Source organism: Vanacampus margaritifer, chromosome 14 (genome assembly GCF_051991255.1).
Source record: "Vanacampus margaritifer isolate UIUO_Vmar chromosome 14, RoL_Vmar_1.0, whole genome shotgun sequence".
Lineage (NCBI taxonomy): Eukaryota > Metazoa > Chordata > Actinopteri > Syngnathiformes > Syngnathidae > Vanacampus > Vanacampus margaritifer.
In genome coordinates this window covers 18,595,928-18,623,204 of record NC_135445.1, presented here as the reverse complement: position 1 = coordinate 18,623,204, position 27,277 = coordinate 18,595,928, and the positions used below count along the sequence as shown (strand labels likewise).

The 27,277-nt window shown below is 39.2% G+C and overlaps 2 protein-coding genes and 1 long non-coding RNA gene across 4 annotated transcripts in view; 2 read left to right on the top strand and 1 right to left on the bottom strand.

Annotated features, from left to right (window-relative positions):
- The window catches only part of wdr91 (WD repeat domain 91), a 31,580-nt gene extending 13,444 nt beyond the window's left edge, over positions 1 to 18,136 (bottom strand). For both annotated transcript variants that reach the window (XM_077585475.1, XM_077585474.1), the window contains exons 1-16: positions 17,988 to 18,136; positions 16,806 to 16,942; positions 16,533 to 16,712; positions 16,257 to 16,463; positions 15,831 to 15,914; positions 12,682 to 12,791; positions 11,270 to 11,444; positions 10,934 to 11,128; positions 10,642 to 10,832; positions 7,708 to 7,762; positions 7,515 to 7,610; positions 7,270 to 7,364; positions 6,855 to 7,008; positions 2,905 to 3,013; positions 1,863 to 1,975; positions 1,633 to 1,740 (exon numbers count right to left, since the gene is read on the bottom strand). In XM_077585475.1, the coding sequence (XP_077441601.1) occupies positions 1,633 to 1,740; positions 1,863 to 1,975; positions 2,905 to 3,013; positions 6,855 to 7,008; positions 7,270 to 7,364; positions 7,515 to 7,610; positions 7,708 to 7,762; positions 10,642 to 10,832; positions 10,934 to 11,128; positions 11,270 to 11,444; positions 12,682 to 12,791; positions 15,831 to 15,914; positions 16,257 to 16,463; positions 16,533 to 16,712; positions 16,806 to 16,928 (1,995 nt within the window). In that variant the 5' untranslated portion in view covers positions 16,929 to 16,942; positions 17,988 to 18,136. The remainder of the gene's footprint in view (positions 1 to 1,632; positions 1,741 to 1,862; positions 1,976 to 2,904; positions 3,014 to 6,854; positions 7,009 to 7,269; positions 7,365 to 7,514; positions 7,611 to 7,707; positions 7,763 to 10,641; positions 10,833 to 10,933; positions 11,129 to 11,269; positions 11,445 to 12,681; positions 12,792 to 15,830; positions 15,915 to 16,256; positions 16,464 to 16,532; positions 16,713 to 16,805; positions 16,943 to 17,987) is intronic.
- On the top strand, positions 1,659 to 7,074 carry LOC144063700 (uncharacterized). The gene is made up of 3 exons (XR_013296622.1): positions 1,659 to 1,754; positions 6,586 to 6,690; positions 6,888 to 7,074. It is a non-coding gene; the product is annotated as an uncharacterized LOC144063700 (long non-coding RNA).
- spag16 (sperm associated antigen 16) overlaps positions 16,152 to 27,277 on the top strand; it is a 28,271-nt gene continuing 17,145 nt past the window's right edge. The window contains exons 1-2 of the mRNA XM_077585476.1: positions 16,152 to 16,964; positions 18,924 to 19,944. Of these exons, the coding sequence (XP_077441602.1) occupies positions 19,027 to 19,944 (918 nt within the window). The 5' untranslated portion in view covers positions 16,152 to 16,964; positions 18,924 to 19,026. The remainder of the gene's footprint in view (positions 16,965 to 18,923; positions 19,945 to 27,277) is intronic.

The window sequence follows — 27,277 nt, the reverse complement described above, 5'->3', positions numbered from 1 at the left end:
ACTTTGTGATGCTAACCGGCCGCTAATGTGCACATTTGTGTTATTCATAACCGCTTGTAAATGTCTACAAGCATTCACGGCAAATGAGAGACATTCACGGCAAAATAACGTTTGCGGGAGATTTGCCGGTTTCGGCAAAAATAACCATTGCCTAAACACTCACAAACTAATGCTACAACATAGTCTCTTTAGTAACGTTATGCTACTTTTTCTTATGGTAAAACGTTATGCCACTTTTCCACATATTAAAATAGTTCTCAAATGTGTAAAAGAGATACTACATACAACTATTTACATAAAAGTGACACACCCCTAAAACAGGCTGTTTAGAACAGCGTTTTTTGGCTGACAGCAACAATATTAGATCCAAAGTCAATTTTGACAAATGCATGTCAAAGACACATTTACATTTACAAATTTGAGAACTATTTTAGTATGTTGAAAAGTTGAATAATATGAGACCTATCAGTCATGGATGGCAGAAAATTTCCTGCAGCTCAAGCAGGACAAAACAGAGGTTTTAGTCATCGGTTCTGAAGGTCAGAGAGAGAAACTTTTACCAAAACTACAAGATTTTAAACCCTCAAAATGTGTGTTTTATTCATCATATTAAAAATGTAGCCAAGATCGGTTTTTACCATCTTAAGAATATTGCCAAAGTCTCTCGCAGGCCAACACGGAGGTGCTAATGCATGCTTTTATTTTCTGTCGCTTAGATTACTGTAATGCCCCGCTCTCTGGTCTACCCCAAAATAATATTTCAAGTCTACAGCTACTTCAGAATTCAGCTGCACGTGTGCTGATGGGGACCAGAGGGCGGGAGCACATTACACCAGTTTTAAAATCACTGCATTGGCTCCCCGTGTGCTTCAGGATTGATTTTATGGTGTTTTTATTAGTTTTTAAATGTCTTAACAGTCTTGGGCCATCTTATTTATCTGACCTGCTTTTACCATATCACCCCTCGTGGCTCTTGAGATCCTTTGGCAGCGGCCTTTTAACTGTTCCTAGGGTGAGGACCAAAACAATGAGGCTGCATTCAGCCACTATGGTCCTCATCTATGGAAAAGCCTGCCGGAGGGCATCAGGTCCGCAGAGACTATTGATGTTTTTAAGAGGCGGCTCAATACACACCTTTTTAGTTTGGCATTTAAATGATTTCTTTACCCCATTTATTTATTTTTAATAATAATGTCGTTTAGCTTTGTTTTTGTTTTTATTCTGTTTTCTTCTAGTGTTTAACTGTTTCCTTTTAGTGTTTAACTGTTTTTATTTAGTTGTTACTAAGTTTTTAGCTCCAGCGTTTCCTCATGGTTTTCGCATCCGCACTGGGAGGGATGGCTAACTGTGGAAGGGCTTAAAATATCATAATATTTTTAATATATATCAGCGGGTTTTTTTCAAATGATTTTTGAGGTTTAAATTATGACTTTTTCCAATGTATTTTCATTATGGCTGGGTTGACCGCAGACTAAATATACAAGTTGTTAAAAATGTGTAGATATATTGTGCCATCTTCTGATCAAATCGGTGATTGTGCACAGTTTTTTTCCTTCAGACCTTCTAAGCACTGATTGCTGCTTGACCCCAAAAACCCTGATCGCGTAAAGTGTAGTACATATTACTGTTTACCTGTTTATATCCGCTGTATCCGGACAGGACAAACGGCCCAGTGGCGTCCTGAGGTAAAACCTGCTCTGACTGTTTTACTCCACATCGATGGATGTTCCACTGGATGAACTGAAGATACAAAAGTAAACCCCTATGATTACACTTAATTCTAAAGCAGAACTTTTTTTTTTTTAAACAAAATGCACATTTAGGGTCATAAACAAGATTTGAAGATATGAACAGAGTTGCACCTTGCCATCTTCTCCAACGCTAAAGACGGTGTTTTCATCATAGCTGAACTCAACACTGTAAACCTCTCCATCATGTGCCCTCCAGCTCATAGCACTCTCATACTGTTGCATGTCTACAGAGAAAGGAAGAGAATTCAGACAGTTAAGTGTTAATTTCGTCAACGAAAACTAAACAAAAGTAATTTGTCAACACACATTTCACTGGACTAAAACTAGACTAGACTAAAACCCACATTAATAAACAATAACTGGGACAAAATCAGTACGCATTTTTCGTTAACTAATGAAGACGAAACGAAAATGTACTTCACTTAATAAAAACTGGACTAAAATCTATGGACATTTTAGTTCATGAACAAAAACGAGACAAAAATTATGATTTTGTAAAATCTTGTCTGCTAATCTGTCACTGTGACACTGTCATGTGACACACAGTGACTCACCCCCTTTCAAAAATGCAACTAGCAAGTGCAACATGCACCATGGGACAGACAGATCACGTTGAAAGTTTTAAAGAAAAGTAAATTATAGTTGTAACGTAACATTAACCCGACCGCTAACCTGATGCTTGCTAACTAGCTCATAGCATGGAGCACAGTAGCCATTTGTTGACATACTGTAATTGTGTGTCAAGTTGTTTTTTATCAAAAAGAAGAGAGGAAATTTTATTGTTGTTTATGTGAAATAGTTTTAAATGTGAAATGTTCAACACTATCTGCGGACAAAAAAAAATATACATGGTAAGATGATTGTTCTGACTAAAACTAGACTCAAATGTTATCATATTATGGATGTTTTATATACTCAGCACTTTGAGTTGTATTTTAATGTATAAAAGTGCTGTATAAATAAAGTTTGAAGCTTGATTGTACAAACTACTCAGCTATTCACCACGCCAGTCACATGTAAAAAATAAAATAAAAAATAGAGCAGAGTGAGTCAGTAAGAATGACCAGAGAATTTCATTTGATCGTTTTCACGGATGACAGATTTAGCATTGTACAGTGCTAATCACCAAAATGTGCAAATGCAAAATACTAACCAAAGAGTCTGATGACTCCATCTGCAGCTCCGGTTACCAACAAATTCCCATTGTGGTTAAAGGCTGTGCAGTTAATGGCTACGGGTTCAGGTTCTAAAGAGAACTGGAGCTAAGTGAAAGAAAACAATGATTAAAAAATGCTAAAGATAAAGAAAACTTCTCTAGTACTTTGCTCAAGGGTTAGACATGGTTCAGCTTCAAGTGTAGTCTCTATGCATTAATTAAAAGTACCATTGAATCGCCAAAATATTACCACTTATGTACAGTATGTATGTATATGTATGTTTGTATGTACAGTGCTGCTCAAAAGTTTGTGAACCTCTTGAGCAATTTGGATTTTCCAATTGTTTCAACCTGATTTTGTTGTTCAATCTGAACCATTACATTTTATATGAAATAACAGGTGTAGGTGTAACATTTCAATGCATTGTTCTTTTTTTTTTTTAATCAATTGTGTAGTCAAAACTAAAATTTGGTCAATTAATGTAGGTGCAAAAGTAAGTGGGTTAACCCTGAGCTGCATTGCTTAAAACAAGCTGTCAAGTAGGACCAAGTAGGACAAAGTGGTAGCTAAACTAACCACTGAAATGGGCCAATGATGAGAGGTTTAGCATAGAAATTGTGCATCACTGACTGAAACAGAGACAAAACCACGTCATTTTAGTCTTACCCAGGTGAACCCATACAGGTCAGTCATGCTGAAAGGAAGAGAAATCCCAGGGGACCTCAGGAAGTGGGTAGTGACAGCAAAACTGTATGGGGAAAGCTATAAAGTCATCTAAAAAAAAAATTGCTTCATCATTCCACTGTGAAGCAGATCATCTGCAACTAGAGAACACTGAAAATTACTACAAGCCTAGAAGTGGACGACCTTCTAAAATGTCAGCAAGACCCACAAGACAAATGATAATTCAGGTGAAAGCCAACCTGTGCGTCACATCGAGGGATTTACAGACCTCTTTTGCTGTATCTGGGACACATGTGCATTCTTCAACAATCAGAAGAAAAGTCAATCGACAAGGCTTTCATGGAAGGCTTGCTAGGTAGAAGCCTCTGCTCACAAAAAAAGATCAAAGCTGCCCATCTCAACTTTGTCAGCAAGTACCTGGACAACACTGAAGCGTTTTGGATGTCCCTTCTGTGGACAGATGAGTCCAAAATTAAACTGTTTGGTCACAACTAAAATGTCATGTTTAGTGAAACGTCAACACTGCATACCAGCTAAAGAACCTTCTCCCTACGGTGAAGCAGGGTGGTGAGAATGTTAAGTTCTGGGCTGGCTTTTCATCCTCAGGAGCTGGACAACTCCACATAGTCCAAGGGAATCATGAATTCAGAGGAATATTGTGAAATCCTGGATCATAACCTGAAGCCGTTCTTTGTAAAGTTACAGCCTGGTAGAAGATGGATCATGCAACATGACAATAATCCAAAGCATTCACGCAATACAACCAAGGAATGTCTGAAGAACAACAGATTTGCCCAGTCAAAATCCTGACTTAAATTATTTTAAAATACTGTGGCGGGATCTGAAGCGGGCAGTTTATGCTAGACGCCCATCCAACCTCCCTCAACTGGCTGCATTTTGCAAGGAAGAGTGGCAAAAATCCCCCAAAGTAGATGTGAAAGACTGATAAGTCACTAAAGGAAGTGTTTGGATGAAGTTATCATTGCAAAAGGAGATGCAATGTCTGATTAAGTGAAAGGTTCACATATTTTTGCACTTATGAAATCTGAGTTTTTCTTAAATCAACAACTTTTGCTCAATAATTAATGACAATATTATTATTTTTGTTCAAGTCCATTAGTTTTAATGTCAGCATTGTAGATTTGGGTATGACTAACATTTAATAAGGTTATTTTAATATATTATACCCAAAAATCTGACCATGCCTGCAGGGTTCACAAACTTTTGAGCAACACAGTATGTGTGTGTGTGTGTGTGTGTGTGTGTGTGTGTGTGTGTGTGTGTGTATGTATGCATGGATGCATGGATGTATGTATGTATGCATGCGTGCATGCGTGTATGTGTGTGTGTGTGCATGTATATATGTATGTATGCATGAATGTATGTATGTATGCATGAATGTATGTACGTATGCATGAATGTATGCATGAATGGCTGGATTGGCACAAAAAATTGGCCCTAGCATTTTGACATAGGCCCACCGGCCTAGGCCGAGTCCTGAGCACCTCTGCCACAGCTTTTGATGTTTGCTGTCTATATTGTAAATTGAATAATGGACCGCTCCTTCTAAATTGTAGGCGAGTCTTTTGGGGTAAAATGGAGGAAAATAATGATATAGCATACCATATACCAGCTCTGTGCCCTTGTGGAAGAGTGTCCGCACTGAGACTGTGGGTTCAATCCCCGGCCAGGTCATACCAAAGACTATAAAAATGGGACCCATTTGCCTCCCTGCTTGACACTCAGCATTGTGAGTTGGAATTGGGGGGGGTTAAATCACCAAATGATTCCCGAGCGCGGCCTCTGCTGCTGCTCCCCGCTCCCTCGGGATGGGTCAAATGCGAAGAAAGAATTTCGTCCCACTTAGGTGGGTGTGACAAGCAGTGGTACTTTAACTTTAATATAGCACTGCTTCTGCCCCCAAAAGGTGCGGGCCCACCGGGCATCTGCCTGTAGGCCAGATGGCTAGTATGTATGTATAAATGATGTCAGCAATAAAATTCTCCCCCCTGAAAAACTCAAACATGATCTAAGGGCTTTCAGAATCATCTAACATTTTTGCACTGACTTCACTTCATTTGCTAAAATATTTCTTTAAAATAATAATAATACGGTATCGGTGTCAAACAGTCAAAAGTTAAGACTCATGAAATATATAAATTCTGTTTCCATAATTTCTAGGCAAAACCAAGGTCAAACAACAACCTCTTGGTACAGATTGTGTTCAAATTCCTGCATTGTAAATGAGTGTTTATTTGTGTGCAAGTCTGCACATAAACAAAATGTTCCGAGCTGTAAACACTGATAGACTTCTGATGTAAGAAATTATGACTTATTGTCTAATACTAGGATTCCATGGTTTATATAATGTATCAGTCTGCCTTTATTGACATTACAGTTTATTTTTGATCCGACAAAGATAAGCTGGAAGTGTGACAAGTGAGATAGTTATGACATACTGTATTGCAAAGCTAAAACGTGGGATGTTCGATAAATTATTTTTAGACCGATAACAGTATGAGCATGCAAGTAATTTAATTTAACACAATGATAAAAAATTGTGATCAAAGGCCTTTCTGACGCATATGATTCGCAGATAATGTCAAACTGCTGCAGTATATAAGGAGGACCTACTTGATTTCAGATTTTTTTTGTTTTTGTCTTAACTCATTCAAACCCAAAAATATATAAAGGTTTTTTTAATACTTTGTCCTTCACTCACTTCACTTATTTTTTTTGATGCAGCTTCTGAACTAAAGAGGTTGCTTAGAGCAATGGTAATTATTACAATAACAGCCAGCACAGTATAAGAAATAAGCCAGGGCCATGTTGCAACAAGCTCTTTATCCCAGTGTTTTCAACAGGTTTTAAATGATGATGAAATCTAGCTATATTCTAATGCTTATTGCAGCAAAACATAAACAGATAAAAAATTTTTTTTTTTTTTTCTTGATGAAAGAAGTGACTCTAATCTTTCATTTTGTGTTTTATAGCAATAGAACACAATATTCTGTGGGCATTGCAAGATCAGTCGAAATCCAGTGAAACAGCCGGGAGCGACGGGTGTTGGGTCAGTGAAAATGGCTGGGAGTGAATGAGTTAAGTATTGGTGGTTGGTAATGACAGCCTCCACGAATACCCGCTACCTTAAAATAAGGCCAGTGTTAACCTGATCTCGCCCATCCTTAGTACTGCATTATAACTGAGATGTTTAATGTAAATTAGCTTTTTCTTAAATTATTAGCTTTCTCTTAGCTCATACCTGTTGTTTCACTGTCTTGGTGTCCCAAAGCAGCAGCTGTCCAGACACCTGCATGGGGAGACGATGAGCAGATTCAGCATGTCCAATTCGGTTGACAGCTGCGGCTGAACAGACAAATGACGAACCACTGGGACTGCAGGCCAAGGATAAGATACTGACAGGAATTAAAAAACACAAAAAGTTACAATGTGTATCTGGTATCACAGAGACAACACTGCTATTCAACTAGGCATTCACAAATTTAAAAAAAATAAAAAAAATAATGAGCCTCTTGAATTAATTAAAACCAAAAATATATTTCAATCACATCTTGATATTTCAAATCATTATGGTAATGTATAAAGACAAAATCCTAAAAGTTATGTCACCGTTTATTGACCTAATGATACTACAGTGGCAAAAGACAAAAGCTTACCGTGGATGAGTTTCGTCAATGTTCATCTCATACAGATTCTTCTTCGCTTCAGTATCATATAGCCGGACTGTGCCAACACCACTGCCTAGTAACAACTAAACACACATACGAATGCCAATTAGTTTATTTCATTTAATTACACAAATTTCATTTAGGCAACAGGATACTTCTAAACGATAGTCACATATTTGAAATGTTTGTAAAAAAATAAAATAAAATAAATATGTTTCTATGTCTTTTCATACCAATCTGTCAGGTTTGGTGGCCCACTCTAAAGACAGCAAAGGAGACTTGGACATGATGGTGGCTTTGGTCTGCATGATGGGATTGAATGACCACACCTGAAATGTGCACATAGTGCATGAAAGCTTGATCATGAGTTCAATGATTTTGTGTCCATTATTTGATATGCTCTGAAGACGAATGACCCGGATTTACCTTAATAACACCATCTACATCCAAACTGGCGACTCTGCGACCAGAGCAATCAACCCTAAATGAAAGAAGGGATTTGGAAGACAGATGAAACAAATGTTGGGGACATCCATCCATATATCAATTTTCAATTATACCATCTGACTTCAAGCAAAAGACAGACTACACGCTAAACTGTTTGACAGTCCATCGCAGGGTACATAGAAACAACTATTCAAACTAGAGACGGCCTAAGGCACAAGTGGAAAAAGCACCTGCTTGGCGCCCGATTAGCCCGTCAACAGCTTGCAGGGGGGGCTCTCGCCTGTCATATTGGACATAGGGGCGCTATGGGGCGGCCTCCCTGACCACATGTGCCCCCTCCTCAGCCTGGTTCTCAAATGTTTTCTAAGTCAGCCAATCTTCAAAATATTTTCAAAGTGCTAAGTAGACAGTGTAAAATTAACTAATTTGTTCCCCAAAACGTCCTATTTTAAATATTACCATGGTCCCAGAAAGTATATATATACGTTTTGTGTTTTTTCATGCTAGAGCATACAGAAGGCTTTGATGCAGCCTTTGAACTCAAGAGAATGCGCGAAGCAATGGTAGCCAGCAGATGGCAACAGAGCAAACCAGGGCCATGTTGCAAAAAGCTCTTTCCCCCCACCGTTTTAAACAGATTTGTGAATAATGATGAAACTTAGCTATATTCTAATGCTAATTGCTACAAAACTGAAACAGATAGAAATATATTATTTTTGATGAAAGAAGAAAAATCTTTCTTTTGGTAGGTTCCATGTTTTTATAGCAATAGAAGACACTATTCTGTGGGCCTTGCAAAATCAGTCAAAATCCTGTAAAACTGCGGGGAGCCAAGGGGGTTGCTTCAGTGAAAATGGCTGGGAGTGAATGAGTTAAAATGTACTTTTTTTTTTCACATATTTACATACAGTTAAGCCATTAAGGCCTAAAGCGCCTGGAAAAACATGCCTCTAAAACCTATGGGTGACTTTTGAGTCACCCCCGAAGACCTGAAGTTTTCCTAGAAATTCAATAATATTAAAAATTATTGATATATCAGCTCCTGAAACATAATTCTAAAAACATTTTAGAGCTTAGACATGTGGTGTTCACGCAAGCCTTAAAAATTATTGATATATCAGCTCCTGAAACAGAATTCTAAAAACATTTTAGAGCTTAGACATGTGGTGTTCACGCAAGCCTGAGTTTATTATTATAAACCTTCAATATATATTTATAAAAAAAATCAAACAAATGTCGCATCTGCGGGTGTATAACTCCAAATATATTTACCTTCAACACTGGAGAGCAGTTGTAATAACCTCGGGGGATCGGGGTAATTATTCGTCGTCTATTCCGTTACAAAGCCGTCAAAATTTTCAATATCCTCATTGTCTACAAACATGTCTTAACATTATGTCACTGTCGAATTGAATTCCTCCTGCGTCGTCAATCGCGTCATTTAATAACTCCCGCGAATCTGCGTCAACCATAAACGCTCAAATAAAATTCCAGGACATGCTATGAGGCCCATGTTACCCCATCGTGCATATTCTGATGCATTTCATCGGCTAAGAAACCAAGAATTGGTCGAAACACAACAAAATGGCATATCCGCTCTCCCGGCTTTAATGGTAGAAGGGCGGTCACGGGTAAAAATGAAAGTCAATCAAAAAAGATTTTTTTTTTACAATACCCCACTAATCTAAACACGGCTTTATGAAGAATATTGTGTTTGTAGAATATAGCAAAATCCAGCAGTTTTTTTTTTTTTTGCCATTTTAGGGGGTGGCCATGTTGTCACTGCTGTCGACTGAAAATGACATGGCAGTTGCTCAGGGCTCACGACCAAATCACGGCTCACCTGTTTGAGTTTGGTCATGTGACATTCGCTAACTGAGCCGCGATTGATCGATACCTCATCTGAGACCTGAGCAACTGACGTAATTTTCAGTCAACAGCAAGTGACAAAATGGCCGCCCCTTGAGATAGAGAAAAACGGGTTGATTTTGCTGCTTAATTCATATTCCACAAAGGCAACATGAATCAGAATACTGTGTTTAGACTAGTGGGGCTGCATATGACACATAACTAAATAACATTTTTGGGTTGACTTACACTTTAGGTGCCTCTGGTTAGTTACACGATTACGTATTTTCTTCTTTTTATCTATTATTCTTTTTTTATTTTTTTTACAATCAAGTGATCACTTGGATAAATAAATTCAAGTGATTTTATTTGTAATTGCACTCCACGTAATTGTTGATCTTTGAAACCATAAATAAGACACTTTTATTACACTAGCCAATACAGTATAGTGGAACCTCAGGTTACGAATGACCTGGTTTATGAACAAATTGGTTTACACTAATTTTTTTTAGAAAAACCCTAGATATACAGTACATCCAATTAATGATTTGCTAACCATCTTGGCATGAATATGCAGAAGGACAGTTGTGCTTTGGCTCTGTGCATCCCTTATTACTGGTAACCTAATGAATATTACTCTTAACTAACCCTCAAAATAGCTCCTCACAGACAAACAGATGGACAGAATCCGTCTAGGGGAAATTCAACATGCACTGATCAATAAGCAAAGTGAATTCTACTGGCAGAATTAAAAGGCCTTAAAATCACATTTTGCTTAGGGTCCAATAGAGCCATAAGCTGGCTCTAATTTACATTCACTTAAGTTGTTTTGAAGCATTAGGGTCCTCATTGATTTCACTTTTGTCAGTAAACAAAGTCACAATTAAATCAGACTGTTAGCATTTGTAGCACTTCAATGGCTATAATTACATTTGAAAGACAAAGTTTAATTTAGTGTGGGATAAATAAAGGCAATACTGTAAATGCTATTTCATGCTATGTTATTGGAGTGAGGTCATCACTGTCCAAAATCCATTTGAAGCCTGTGTTTTGCTGAATCCCAACCTGCAATGCATGATGGAGGAATGATGTTCTCCATATTCCTCTTGGCTGAGTTTGATAAATGGCAGGTCTGCCGATAGGCCGACGCTTTCTGCTGCTGCTCCATTTCTGCTGTTTGAGGAGGAAGAGTAAGGAACTTCGCCAGAGGTCTCATTTGGAGGCTCCAGCTCCCCTACTTCCTTTTTTTCTTGTAACTAGAGAGGAACATTAAGACAGTGTAAATTGGTTGCCCTGTAATTATGTATATAGCATATGTTTCTTTGTGACTCTAGCAAGAATTTTAACTGTTAGGCACCTGTGACGATGGTTTTGAGAAAAGCTCCTTCCGCTCTTTTTCATGAGCTTGGATTTTCTTATGCCGTGAATGTGTTGGCTGGTTTGTCTGCTGGTTTGAATGTTGGGATTGAGAAATAGACAGTTCGCTGGTTGACGCTTGACTGAAGGTTGATTTGGCTTCTTTCACTTGGGCTGCATCCTTTGACTTTAAAGACTAGAAAAGAAGGTGGTACAGATGATAAAGATACAATTTCAGAGTAATTCACTGGCACGGTGACATCTAGAATTCAAATTCTGCATATGGTAGCACCTATAAAATTGCGGCACCAGTGTTGAACCTATTTGGCACTTTTACCTGACTAGTCGGTTGGTCCTTCCTGCCGACTGCTGTCTGGCTTGGTGAAGACACAGAAGTTACCTGCTGCGCTTTCCCTCCAGGAGTGCGCCGACCTTGTGGTAGGAATGTTGAAAAGAAGTTCCTGGATGGTGTGGTGGCAACACTGACAGCCCGCTGGCTTGACACTAAGTCACTGAGAGCAGAAGAATACGTCACCATTTGTTTGTAGGGAAATGGGATTGTTTCACCTGGCAGAGGTCTGTGCTCTCAAGTCTGACTTAAATTTGTATGTACCGTGTGTACATTTGTATGTACTGTGTTTGCCTAACTCTTTTATTTTCAACTGACTTGATTCCAGATATAACAAGTTTTTGTAAAAATGTGCAAACATGCTGAGGTATCAACCCATTGTCCTTAATTTGTTTTGACTATTCTAAAAAGCGTTGAATAAATGAATTTGTTTGTGTTGCTTTGTAGTAGACATCCAGTGGTGTTTCCGAAGAAAGTTGTTCTTTCTTAAAAAAAACAATTCACTTTGTTGTATCAAGTTACACCTCTCGGGATTAGGTGGTGGCTATTCTTTCATGCTGCTTTGTGATTTGAAAATTGAAATTTGTTACCGGTAATTTAGTGTCAGAACATGGCAATGGTAGTTGCAAGCACATTGTCACCAGTTTTTATTTGACAAATAATTTACATGACATGTATTTAAAAAAGTCACTTTAGTGATTCGTCAATGATTTTAAGATTTACTGACAAAAAAAAAATAAACCCAATGATCCATCAGGTGAAATGTTTATTTTGCAACATCAACTCCATCACAGCACAGTGTAAACACAGCACGTGACTTGTATTGGTAATTTAACTTCGTAAATAACTTAGTTGATTAAAACATTTTTATAAGTATTTCTGATGTAAACAGAAAATAAAGCAGTTTGCATCTGCTGTAAAGTGCCTGAAAAATATTGTAAAACTGATTCAGAAGTACACTTATTTCTGAAAGAAATTCTTTGACAAAAAGTCAAATTTAACTCAACATGTTTTTTTGGAGTGAATAGTGTTAATACAGATTTGGTACCGCTGATTTGCAAATTCCGCTCTGTTGTGCTAACAAATCAATCACTTCAAATAAGTTACAACATCATACAATTAATATGTTAAACTACGCATAAAAAATATAAACATACTAAGCATTTGTTAAAACTACTCAGGTAAATTTCATGTTTGGTTGTAAAAAGCAAAAAGTTGACAATTAGCATGTATGTAAAAGATGGCTGCCATTTAACCATTTGAGTACTTCATTATCTACTACTTATTCAGCTCAATAAGAAATTTTATGGCAACGTATCAAAAAAAAAATGAAAATGTCAAAAAATGGCTGCCAGTTTCGAAGTCATACATTAGAAAAGACAGTGATGTTAGTGCCTCACAGCTCAGTATCTCCCAGACGGTCCATGTTCTGAACATATAGCGGCAGCTTGTGATGGACCACCTCATCGCCATCTCTCTGGTCTCGACTTTCTGTTTGCAAAGCGAACACCTGGACAAAGTGAGGTGAGACAATAAGAATTTTTTAAACATTGATTATATAATAAGTCTATATTTCAAAGGAAACTTGCATGTTCCTCAATCAATTATTTACCGTGTGTCATAATAAAGGTTTTCTCACTTTAACCCTTTCACGGATAGTGGCTACTACAGTACACAACTATTAAAACGTTTTCTCCTACATAAATGAATCTTTTTGCCACAGTTGACCATTAGCCACACCAGCGGACACTAGTGTAGTCTTGACATACACTGCCATCCAGTGGTCAACGTTTGTAAGTGCAAAAAAAGAGACGACAACACGATGGCTGATAGAAGTTCAGATGTGACGTGCAAGGAAGGAATAAGTGTCTATTCCTTCTATTCCAGGAGGCCCTTGCAAGTAAAAATATACTGGGACATCAAGCAACAACTAAACAGTAATATAATTGTATTGCTTTTGTAATTTGAGGAAATGGCGACTGATCATAAGTCCACAAAATTGGACTTTGGGCATCATTAGCTGTATTGTGACTACAACTTAGTGTTGCTGTAACTAACTTTTGAAAATACTTCATCTGCAGTGTGTGTATATATAAATCATTTCATTTTTACTATAGCAATATTTTATGGATTTTAGTCCTCATAAGAGTAAGGATCCTTGGCCTTATGTTTTATAGTGGTCAGGTGCAGAACATGCTAGCAAAACCTACAATACAGTGCTGCTCAAAAGTTTGTGAACCATGCAAGCATGGTCAGACTTTTTTGCATAAAATATTAAAATAACCTTACTAAATGTTTAGTCATACCCCAATCTACAATGCTGACGACATTGAAAATAATGGACGTGAACAAAAAGAATGATAATATTGCCATTCATTCTTGAACAAAAGTTGTTGATTTAAGAAAAACTCAGATTTCATGGGTGCAAAGGTATGTGAACCTCTCACTTAATCCGACATTACACCTTTTGCAATGAGAACTTCATCCAAACACTTTAGTAATTTATTAGTCTTTCACATCTACTTTATGGGATTTTTGCCACTCTTCCTTGCAAAATGCAGCCAATTGAGAGAGGTTGGACGTCAAGGATAAACTGCCCGCTTCAGGTCCTGCCTCTGTATTTTGAAAGAAGTTAAGTCAGGATTTTAACTGAGCACATTCAGAAGATGAATCTTGTTGTTCTTCAGACATTCCTTGGTTGTATTGCTGGAATGTTTTGGATTATTGTCATGTTGCATGATCCATCTTCTACCAGGCTGTAACATTCTCACCCCCGTTCACTTTAGGGTGAAGGTTCTTTTGCTGGTATGCAGTGTTGACTTTTCACCAAACATGACTGTTTTAGTTGTGTCCAAACAGTTCATTTTTGGACTCATCTGTCCACAGATGGGACTTCCAAAAAGCTCCAGTGTTGTCCAGGTACTCGCTGGCAAAGTTGAGATGGGCAGCTTTGATATTTTTTGTGAATTCAGTGGTTAGTTTAGCTACCAATTTGTCCTACCTGATTTTACTTGACTGCTTGTTTTAAGCAATGCAGCTCAGGGTTTACTTACTTTTGCACCTACATGAATTGACCAAAAACGATTTTTAATTTAATTTTGACTACTCAATTAATTGATTTAAAAATAAAAAAAATAAAAAAGAACAATGCATTGAATTGATAAACCTACACCTGTTGTTTCATATAAAATGTAATGGTTCAGATTGAACAACAAAATCAGATTGAAATAATTGGAAAGTCCGAATTGCTCAAGAGGTTCACAAACTTTTGAGCACCACTGTATATACCATCCTTATACCATATACCATCTGACTGCGATGACAGCAGCGTTGATGATGAATGGTTGCCAGAAAAAAAGAAAATTATTATGTAGTAGTTTTGAAAGATGTTAAAATATGTGAACACAATATTAAAAATCAAACATTTTCTATAGTATTTACATTAGGGGTGTGAATTGCCTAGTACCTGGCGATTCGATTCGTATCACGATTCATAGGTCACGATTCGATTCGATTAATCCTGATACAAATCTATTGATTGTGGGGGTTTTTTAAACTGAAATTTAGAAAATACTAATCAGTAAACATGTACACTGTAAGATTTGTATGAAAATTATTTATTTATCTGAAAATTCAGGCTTATAACTGAGCCACTGCATTTAACAAACAGGTTGCAGTCTGTTTCATGTTTGAACAGCACTGAAATAAAATATTAAGGCTTAATGTTCCATTAATATAACATTCTTCCATGCTTAATGTGTGAATCTTAACCTTAAATAAGACGTTTTGTTGAATATTTCCATAAAAAAATTATGTTTAAAATCGATTCGGCCGCATATTGAATCGATTCGAGAATTGCGCGCTGTAACATCGCGATATATTGCCGAATCGATTTTTTCTAGCACCCCTAATTACAGGTCATTCAATATAATTTCACATCATTCAATATCATTCCAAATCATTCCACAGGTTTTCATTCAGCCTCACCCCTAATTTACATTATATATTTCATCAGTCGTTCATATGCACGTTAACCACCCTAGTAGACATGTCACCAACTCCTTGAAAAATGTATGTTTAAAAAAAAAAACATGCTGATTACTTTTTTTCATGCCGAAAGAGTAATAAAAACAGTTGAGAAAAAAAGTCCTAATGTAGGTTGTCATAATTTGTGCATGACAGGGTTAATAATACACAATAAAATAAAAACACAAAGAAAAAAATACAGGACATTATTAAACTTTTCTCGAGCAGCTCTAAAACTGGCCTGTTTTAAGGGAGCAGTCCTGTCACATGTAAATGCCTCCCTTCCACTGTGTGGTTTGCCAATGATGATGATGATGAGACAAGAAATCAACCTTTCAGCTATTATGTCCATATATTTACATCTGGAGCTGATGCACAACACAAGAAAGTGTCATATGTAATGGAATCCTCCTCACCTACAAAACCTCTTTATCCTGCAAAAAAAAATCTGCAGTATTGCTACTTACATTAACTTTTTTCTTTGGTGATTACTGAAAAGAGGGAAGCATGCCCACATTCTTACCAGCTGACGAAGCTGCTCATTCTCCTCAGTGAGGCTTGTTGTCTTCTGGACTTCCGCATCAAAACTCAGCAGCACTGGTTGGGGTGAACCCCAGTTAAGGAAGAACCCCCCCAATATAAACAGCTTAAACCGGTCAATCACAAAGACTGCCTGGTTACCCAATCGTGAGTCCGACACATGCTGGTCAACAATAGTGTTGTAATAATACTACAGTATGTTTCCTGATTATATACAATTATTCAGAGTACAGGGGCAGTTGATCTACATTTTTGTGCTAACTACAGACTAGCTAACATTCTCTTTTTTAAACATATAATTAACAGACTGCTGCTTTTGGTGGTTAAATACACATCAGTTACAGAAGTACTATTAGCAGCAATTTATTTAATGCAAAAGTGAAATGACTGGATTTGACTGAAGGATATGCATACACTGGAAGAGCACAGAAAGGAAGTTGTGCAGTGAAACCAGGAAGGTGTCAGACCACTGGCGGGAGAAAAATGGAGCGAAAGCCGGGTTCTGTTCGGGTGCAGGAATAAACGGTAAAATGAACCAATCCCGCCACTCAGGCTGACCCTGCAGCTCCACAGCCTGCTTCTGGAAAAACTCCTGAGTCTTCTCCAAGTTTCCTCTCTGGCAGGTTAAAAGAGCAGAGAAACTTAAATACAGTCGAAACCTACTGTATTTTTTAAATTGTCTTACCTGGATGGTATTTACAACGTAGTATCTGTACAGGCTTGCTCTTAGCTTGTTGACAGTGGTTCGGTAAACATCCTCCAGTCTGCAAAAAAGGCGTCGGTCCAAGTAGAGCCAGTAGTCTTTCAAGGCAGACAGTTCATAACAGTGGATAAACTGCAGCAGCTGATCAATGATCTTATCCACCTGAAGGCAAGGATTTTGTACAATAAAAACACACTACTACAACAATAATGATGATCAATGATACATATGCATAGTTGTATTAATCAGTCCTACCCTGAAGCCTTTCTCCTTGTCAGCTTTTATCTCACTGTCCAGTTGTTTCAGAGTGTTAGTGAAGCCACGATATATCAGATATTCCCTCACATGTTCATCTGTTCTCTCCACCGCAGAACCCATGGTGATCTCTGACCCTGGTTGGAATACAATAAACAAGTAAATATATCTTTCTTTACTGATTGTTTTCATTTGCGTCACAAGTAAATGGAATCACAAGAGGCGGTTGGCTTGAACTGGTCACCAGTCAATCATAGGGCACTCACATTCAGACAAATGAGCAATTTACAGTCTTTAATTAACTTGAGTTTTTTGCAATGTCTGTGCATAAAACTAAGTCAGAGTTGTAGGAGGATACTTGTGGCTGCTTCACCATGACAATGTACTGAGCAAAGTCACCTGATCCGTCAGTGTGATTTAAAAAAAAATGGCCATATTTTTCAAGCTCAAGGCAGTAAGTGGATGAGATCGGAGCTGCAGAGTATCCCAGCCAAATCCTTCTATGGGTGCATGAAGCTGGAGCATAGAAGGCTGGAAAGTTCACTAAACTGTAGGAGGATTACTTCGAAAGGAAAAACTTTTAAATTGGATTTGAAATATATTTTTGTTACACCACCCTGGCACTTTTCTTACAAGACTCGTATATATGGGATATACTGTAGGCTACATATTCCCAGATTATATAGCTATTGTCCACTGAATGGGCAATAGCGCTATTGTTCATACTGTATTTGAAATCATGATTGTCACTCCTCTGTGAAGCTATCCAAACAAAATTTTCAATTAGGGGTTGCTTGGAGCTTCAATGTTTATTTTTTCTTGTATCATGCTGAGATCTAGACTTGAACATTGATTGGGATGGGAATGTCGCTACAAATTGCAGAGTAAAAAAAACATTGAATAAGTGACTTTCGGCTTTCCCTGTCGGGGTCGCCACAGTGCGCCCCTCGCTTGATTTCTTTGGCACATTATTTTTATTATTACATACGATTCAAACATCAACTCACATTTTGACACGGTCATATTGTGAATCTGAAATTAGCAAACACATCGTTCAAGTGTTGTCCTTGTTCTGACGATAAAGATGCTCAAAGTCACATTTAGTTTGTACGCCTAGCTGAGTGTAAATTTGGAATACAGTAATTCTGAAAGATATACGGCAGTTGCAAAATATCAACGTACCTTTAGCACAAACAACTTTTCCAGTAGTTCTTCTTGGACACGAGCAAAACGTAGATCACCGTGGGTACAAATGTTGAAACACGTGAATGTATAAGAGTTACGTGCAATTAACGTCTACTACAAACAATCTTGTATTCACATATTGTAAATTTAAACTCCTCACACTTATCGCACCAACAGAGCAAACGCTTCCTGTTTTTGTCTCTCGACAGTCATGTGACTGGTATCGTGACTCTGTAGTGTTTAAAACAAAGTCGCCCCCTCGTGGTACACATGGAAAGCTATTCAGTCCACTCAAATAAAAATAAGAGTACAATTACTTTTTAAAATATGACAGTTACTGGTAGCTACACAAATAAGGGAAAATAACACAGTTGGTGGTTATATTTCTTTCTGTCTTGTTTTGACCCCCCCACCCCGCAAACAAATTAACGTTAGCCAAAACGAATCTGTGTGTATTACTTTAATTTCACCTTCTTTCAAGCATTGGTACGGCAGTCCAACTTGATACTGATAATACTGTTCGCCGAATGTCGATACATTAATCAGATACCTCATTTTTGTATGTTTATAAATATGTGTGCACTTTTATATTTTTGTAGTAGGCTTATAGTTTTTTTTGTCCGTGTCCCCATGTTTGTTGTTTTTGTATATTTTGTATTATTAAACAAAGTTATAATAATGATAATAATAATAATAATAATAATAATCATAATAATAATAATATTAAACTTGCGCGAATGGGGCTTGTACCCACAATGCATCGTGAGGTGACGTCACTAACAAGCGCTCTTTTACATCGCCAAGTAGCGACGTCAGGAATCAAAACAAATGTGCGTTTATTATACCTTATATGTATACATCAATACAAATTGCTTATTGAATGGAATATTCAACAATTTAAATGATGCTATAAGGTGCACTATGTATTTGCAGGATGTACTAGCGCTCCGTCCAATCAGTTGCTGAGGGTACAGTTACTATAGCAACCACAAAACAACAAGGCGCCAGAAGCGAGCAAAGGCCTAAAGAAAAAGAAATGGAGAGGACCAGTGAGCTTTCTCCTTTCAAGAGCAATAAGAGCAATGCTGAAGTGAACTTTTTGGAGGCGTCTGCTGCCTCCACTACTGCTACTCTTTTTGGAACGTCCAAAGAAGAACACATCAACAACATCCCAGAGGCGGTAGACGACTTTGTCAGGAACTTTCTCCAGAAAGTTGGCTTGAGCCGGACCCTGCACTGTTTTGAGGTAGAGTGGTACAGCTCAGCTCAGAAACTCCTGACAGACCCCTTGTTGACGGCTCCTCCAACACCAGGCGCCCTTGTCCTCCCTGATGCCCTCACACACAAGCAGCTCCTTCAGTCTGAATTGCAGAAGGTCTACAGAGAGACGGACCAATTCAAACAGGAGGTGTTGTCTGCAGGGGCTAGCCTTGTAAAACTGCAGAGGGACAGAGATCTGCACCGGCTGCATTGCCAGCGACTTTTTGCTGACAAAAGCCGTCTGATGGAGGACATTAAAAGGCTGAAGAAACACCTGGCGGCCTATGAGCCAGCGTTGAGGCAACTAGATGACAAATATGAGGCAGCCCTGAGGCAGAAGATGCTTCTTACTTTGGAAGGTGAACGGATACAGAACAATTTGAATGCAAGTTTAATTCCGGAGAAAGCCCAAACCAAGACCGAGAAACGCACAAAGAAGAGCACAGCCCAATTGCGAAGCACCGCCAGACATCCAAAGGACACAGACTTTCCTGTCTACAGCAGGCTTGTGAGCCTTCACCACACTCAGGGAAATCCTGGAGAACAGAAAAGTTCATTCAGTCTGTTCTATTCCATCAAAGCCCACACACTTCCCATAAGTTGCATCAGCCTCCATCCAGGGAAAAAAATCCTCGCTAGTGCCAGTGACGACTGCAGCTGGAAGCTGTGGGCACTACCAGCCAGCAGGGAGAAGGTAATAACATTTCTTCATGGACACAGCATGGATCTTGTGCAGGGGCTCGTAAACTTTTATACTTGACTCAAGTCTTACTGTAATTACAGTAGTAGTAGGCCAGAGACTTGGGCCCCAACTGTTTAGAAGAAACAAGGCAGGGGATGTATTCCAAAATTTCAAATTACTGTAATTTTATTCACAGTCTGAACATTAACACTAGAACATAAGACAACTGTACATTGCTTGAATTCTGACTCATTTATTACACACAAAGGTAAATAAAAATTGGTCATTCAGTGATTCTCTCGTGTACCAGTAGAGGAAGCCCATGTACCACTAGTAGTACACATTGAGATGCATCAAGTGTATGCAAATGACATGTATGGGAAAGTGCAGATAGCTTTCTCAGTCAAATTACAGCAGCGTGTGCTATTACCCTTTTAAGCCAGTTGGTGTAATTTTTTTGTTAAAAAAAAAAGTTTATTGACATTGGTGTCTACCAAGCCCAAATTGGGCAAGTTGAGAGATTGTTTGTCATTTCTTGATAACTGAGTCAAAGAGAATGAAGATAGTTTGCAATTTTGCAAACACAACAGTCATACTTTTTGTAGAGGGGAGTTATATAGTTGAGAAAGCCCATTAAATATTAAATATAATACAAAACCAAATAGATTTGGATCACGGTTTTTCTTTTTTTTTTGGGACAATTTCAGACAATATTGTGAGAATGGAACCTATGGAGCCGTCTACAACCAGAAACAAAATCCTAATTTGTAGCACCTGATGTCATCCTCCAATGAACCAGGAAAGCCTACTAAATATTAACGCCACAAATTTGCCCTCGTTCTCCTCCCCTTAGTTAAACGTGACTGTTCATCTTATGCAGCGGGAAAAACATAAATGGCTTATTCAGGGCTTTTTTCTTGTACTTAATGTGCAACCATCCATTTTTATACCATATGCCCTTACTAGTAGTGTTCTGTCGTTCACGTACGTTTCGTTCAAAATGAACAAATCTTTTCAGTGAACGTGAGTGAACGGATCACTTTCTGAAGTGATTTGTTCTTTTCTCAGTTCATTTGAGCTCAGCCACGCTCATGTTGTCAATCTTCGCGAATGACCATTCAGCAACCAGCGTCAGACACGGGCGAACGTACTACCATTCTATTGGCGTTAGCCAACGTGGATCAGCGAGTGAACAAGTCAGTGAGTGAACGTGTTGCCATTTCCGGTTCACGAACATATTAGCGAGTGAACGAGTCAGTGAGTGAACGTGTTGCCATTTCCGGTTCAGGAATGAGTCAGTGAGTTAACATACTTTTGTTTTTGATAGAAACACACTCATGGCAACAATATAGCAACATAACATTAACTGCGTCGGAGGGGGGTTGCATAGACGAACTATTCGATAAACAAATCTTTTGAACGGGTCTTTTTAATGAACTGATTCATGAACAGATTTGAAAGATTCTGTTCATTTAAAAGAACTGTCATGCCCATCATTACTTATTAGAGTCGTAGGTGAGCTAGAGCTCTTGTGCAAAAAGTGGGGTACACCCCTTGTATTTCACAAAGCCGGTGTAACAAATATTGCCCGTCATCCTCAATTTTTGGGGGGAATTTCTTTGAATTTCCCTCCAGCAGGGACTGGATTTCGTTTTTACAACCCACAGGAAACACATACTTCAGCGTCTACCGAGATCTAAAAGCCTGTTTAGCAAGCAGACTAGCGATAAGACTGCTTATCAGTCCCCAGACCACTTTTATAGTCTGGGCTATCCACAGGAATCAGCCATGTGTTTTTGGAAACAACGCCCCGTGGAAGTTATATAGTACAACAGTGCCCTCCTGCGGTCACTATCGGTATTATACTCAAGAATCCTGCCGCTCGTAATTAATCTGAAGTCTACATAATTCGGGACATAAACGGACTCTATGTACTTGACTGACATCAAGTGACTTCTGTTGTTTATCTTTGTACACAACCCGTATGTTTATCTCAATTGTATGATGTGTGTAACTTCTGCAGCCATCTAAGTTCAGCTAATTAGTAAGCTTAGTGGGTTCAATAACTTTATGATCGCAGTAATGTTTGAAATGTGTTCAGAATGATAAATAAAGCATCTGGCTTGTCAATTCTGATAAAAAAAAATATTGAATGCTATCCCAAATGCTTGGTCTCAGTCGACCAAGTCTGCTTCAAGTGTACGTAAGAGGCGGGACCGCTTGACCCCCCGGGACACAAGCTTAAAAGCCAGCGCGCGAAGGAACTTCCCCCTCTTCTTCGCTCTTCTCCCTCTTCACTCTTCTTGCCCCATGAACTTTTCCTGACCATCACGAGAGACGTGGTCGCCGAATACGCTGAGAGCGACCACGTGGCTTCCTTCTTTGAGCCCCGGACTTGAGCCACGCCGCGCGCCCCAAGGTACGCATCACGCAAGGACTCGCAACTACACTGCGCGTCCCAAAACACGCGTGTCTGTTCCTGCCGAGAGCCGACCCACCTACCTTCCGCTCTCTGAATCACGCAGCACCCTGCCGACCAAATTCCACGATGCCTGTTAGGCATTTCTGCTCCAGCCGTGCGCCCGAGACGCCCCGCGGCACCCAAACCAACTGACTGAGTCAATAAACCCTGAATTGTGGGAAACTCTGCGTCTTCCGTTTCTGAAAAGGGAAGTAACTGAAACAAGAGGAAAAGAAGTAAATCTAGCCTTTTTCATAAAAAAGAGGTCATTTAAGCTCTCGGTCAGTTACTGTAGTAACATAGTCCATAAACCTAACCTGGTTGGTCGCTGGTTTTTCACAATGAACCTCAAGGTTTACTCTGTCCCCGCCTCCTTTCAACCACACACGACATTTCATTTCCTTATTCATAAAGTCCGCTGCGGCGACTTTTTGCGTAAATACGCCTATAGTCTATAGCGTAAAGTACACTTTTGTCACAAACATGGCAGGTCCTTTTGGCAATGACCCTATTTATGAAGGTGCCGCAATATTGTGCAGGGAATTAAATATTCGTCGTGAGATTTGTTATCAGACTGTGCATAAATATCCTGTCGTTTCCGGACAGTTATCTTTTTGAGCGGCACCTTTTCATATCACAGTCCATCATCTACATACACAACATAATCAGTCCTTACATTTACAACATTACCAGCCGTAGTCATGTGCTTACATTGCAGCATATATTGTGTGTTGCGCTGTTGTGTTTCTTATAACCGTTTGAACAATGTTTTTATATTTCATCTTAAGTCAAGTGCGCTTCTCCCCCGCAGGATTGCACCTAAATTAAATGAATTAATGCGTTACCATCAACAGGTTTCCCCAGTAATATTATTGTGATTGCAAAGGACTGCATTCAAATTTACGCAATGACCCGACACCCAAGCATCAACATTCTTCCACGCCGCCGCCTTCTTTTTTTTCTGGAGAGCTCAGTATTGTTCATTCGGTAATTTTACCGATTTGACATGTCATCATCATTGCTCTCTCTCTCTTTTTTTATGTATATATATATTTTAAATTAATTTTTATTTTGTATGTGGGTGAGTATGCGTATGTGCATGTGTGTGTGTGCGTGCGTGTGAGTGTGTATTCATTAGTTCACCTAAAACCCATTAAAAAATCCCATACCGTTCACCTAAACCAACACTTCAGAACCCAGCCAGAGCCGAAAGGCCGTCAGGAGACCCGAGGAAGGACCAAAGAAAAAAAAGGAAAGTGAAATCCAGCACCGACCAGACACCACCCACCACCCACCGGGCCACCAACCAGAGTCCTTCACCAACCCCAGAAACATCGAAATTCCAACAAATTAGGGAGACCTCAAGAGACCAAAGGAGAGACTGAGGAAAGGAAGGAGGGACAGACGAAGCAGAGTGAGATCCACAGACACCAGCCTCCACCGATTCAACAACCAGAGGAAGAAGCAGATTGTGTCTGAGTTTTGATAGATGCTGGTGTGGTGGATCTGGCATGCATGAAAATCTCCACCAAAGAGGGGAGCCATCGACCCCGGCCAGGACAGAGCAAGCGCAACACCTCAGGGCCCCCCAGGCCACGGCAGCGCCAAGACGCAGCCGACACCCAGCAGCCAACAGAGGGGCAGAGCTGCCCACGCCCAGCCAGGGGGGACAGCACCTATAGAATTAACACACTGGCATGCAGTGAATCCGAATATTAACCCTTAGTGCCCATTGGAGGTGAATCTTGAGGAGTTGGTGATTAAGGTGTCGCTTGATGTAGTCTGCTCGATCCTGTTGGCAGCAACTGGGTCCCTGACCATAAAAACACAACCATTAGTTACAAATTGCCAAATACAGAAAAAGCAATGTAAGTTATCGCGATGTGGTGGCTCTCGCTAACAGGCAGAATTAAGTAACCAGATTTAGGTTAAAATAAATTTCTATCAATTTTGATATTTGTTTTTTATTTGAGGCAGATATTTTTTCCATTAAAATGTGATTGATTTATGAGGAGGTTAGACCGCCTTCTTCTTATGGGGAGCCGTTAGATTTCCAGTTGAGAGAGGTAAAAAAAACACAGAAGCAGAGGGCGGTGCCGCACTCTGCTTCCCCGTTGCCATGGTGACTCGACGAATCGGGGCTCCATTGATGTGGTCTTTTTAGTGTAGCGGTAACACCAGGTGAAACTACTCTGCGTTGATATAACTACCTCAAATCAGGTGTCCTGCAACCGAAAACACAGTTTCCTATCTGAGAGTCTGTCAACTTGCTGTTCAGGGTTAGTCTCGGTGTTTGTTGAACATGCTTTGTGAAATGGACCTCTGGTCACCAGACAATCCATCTTTCCATTATCCGATGTATTGGCAATTTATGGTCTTCGATTGTCAAACATGCATGATTTTGGATATGAGATGAAGCTGGGGAACCCAGGACCTCTCAGCTTGCAAACATCAAATGACCAAACTCAGAAACCGGTGAACCGTGATTGGTAACCAATTCCGCCTGAGGGATCGAAGGTCACGGGCTTTCAATGTTTATTTTTCCGGCCTTGCCGCTTACATGCAGTGATTTCTCCATATTATGGACCGTAAATGATGAATTCCCTAAATTCCTTGCAATTGTACGTTGAAAAACATTGTCTTTAAACTGTTCGACTATTTTCCTCACACACTTGTTAACAAAAAGGTGAACCTCGTCACATCTTTGCTTGTGACTGACTGAGCAATTCAGGGGAGCTCTTTTTATATCCAATCATGGCACCCACCCAATTAGCCTGAACAGTGTTCACCTGTGGGATGTTTCAAACATGTGTTTGTCAGTTTGATGAGCATCGCTCAACATTTTCCGTCTTTTTTGCCACCTGTCCCATCTTTTTTGGAACGTGTTGCAGCCATCAAATTCTAAGTTAATTATTATTTGCTGAAAACAATAAATTTGATCAATTTGAACATTAAATATCTAGACTTTGTAGTGTATTCAATTAAATGTAGGTTGAACATGATTTGCAAATCATTGTATTCTTTTTTATGTTTCACACAACGTCCCAACTTAATTGTATGATGGAAGCATTCCCACCTATGTTATTGCGATTTTTATTCTCGTCACTTTTTTTTCCGAGAAACAACTTCCACATAACGCCGGGTATTTATAATCTGATTCCACATTACTTACAGTATTCACACAATTTAACATTAAATATAAACTTTTCCTCATTTATTTTCAATGGGACTGACACAGAACTTTTTTAGGTCCCACTTTCCACGCCCACTTCCATACACACAATTGATCATTACCAGCTCTCTCATATTGCTGAGTGGTGCACTTGGTGAAATGCATTGTTCAGTAACCAGGAGGTCACAGGTTCAAATCCCACCTCCGATTGCACATTGCAAATGTATCCATGGCAATTATGCTAAGTGATTGCATGCTAACCAACTCACTTTCATAGTTTCACTTCTCAATCTAAATTAATGGAGGGTACTGCATGCCTAAGTGGCGCTATTGAGTGATTTTTGTTGTTGTTGCATTTTTCCATTGGTTATCATTAGTTCCACTTTTCAATCTAAATGAATGGAGGGTACTGCATACCTAGGTGGCGCTATTGAGTGATTTTGTTGTTGTTGCATTTGTCCAATGGATATCATTAGATCCAATTTTCCATCTAAATAAATAGGGTACTGCATACCTAGGTGGCGCTATTGAGTGACTTTTTGTTGTTGTTGCATTTTTTCATTGGATATCTGTCAGGTTCAGATGTAGACATTTATCAAATAAAGAGAGAGAAAGCATCTGGTTTCAAATTTATTGCTCATGAGGAAGAGAAAACTGCAGCCTTAGTTTGATCGGTACAGAGTCTCTCAGTTCACCACTCAAACAGTCCCCATATATATACCAATCGGGGCATCTGATTACATGACAGAAAGAGAAAAACAACTCCTATCTCACTTCACACTCTCTAGGTACGGCATGCAAGTCCAGGGGGCCCTGGCGTTCACGTGCGTCACGTCTTCTTATCAGTTGTCCCCACTCGGCAGCTGAGTCGTCCACTTGCAACTTCACCAAATACAATAACACTCCTTTGCAATACATAGCAATCATAAACAGAAATTACTAGACCATTACGTTGACTTGTATTTCCCAAGAGGCAATTCACTTCAACACGGCAAATGTATAATAATCCTCCAAAATAATTCTTACATTTCCCTCCTGTTTATTCTACATTTGCCTCCAAAAATTTTGTCATCAAAAGAACTTTCATAAAGGCTTTATTCAGTTGAATCATTTACTGGATGACAAACTTAAACATTCCATCATGTCCCCTTTTTATGTTTTAAGTTTTAAGGTGTGTAAAATAGGACGGCAGGAGAAATTATCTCATCATTGGTTTGGTCATTAGTGTCCCCTCCATCACCATAATTTGCAGAAATAAGCAAAGGGTACATCTCTTGTAATTTAGAATTTGTGGGAGCGACGACGGTTGAGACAAGTCGGACGAGTAATGCGCGAATGCAGGGAATACAACAACATCCACACAGCACAAGAATTGAGGTGAACAGAGTCATAGAAATCATGACAGAAAATACCAAACTTTTATATTTTCCAAACGTTTTTTCCCACCACTCGTCCCATGCTGAGGTGGACACACCTGAGTGTTCTTTCATCTTTCAATTCAGGGTGCGCAGGCCTTCAATGGCTCTCGTGAGGGACCCATCCGGAGATGTGTTGTTTGGTATAAATGTACAACACTGGTCCCCAAACATAGCGCAAACGCCACCTCTCTCTGCCAGTAGCATGTCGACCGCAATGCGGTTCTGGAACGCCATGAGTGATGTTGCAGCCAATTGTTCTCTGACAGCTATAAATCCTTCTTCAGTATAATTCCC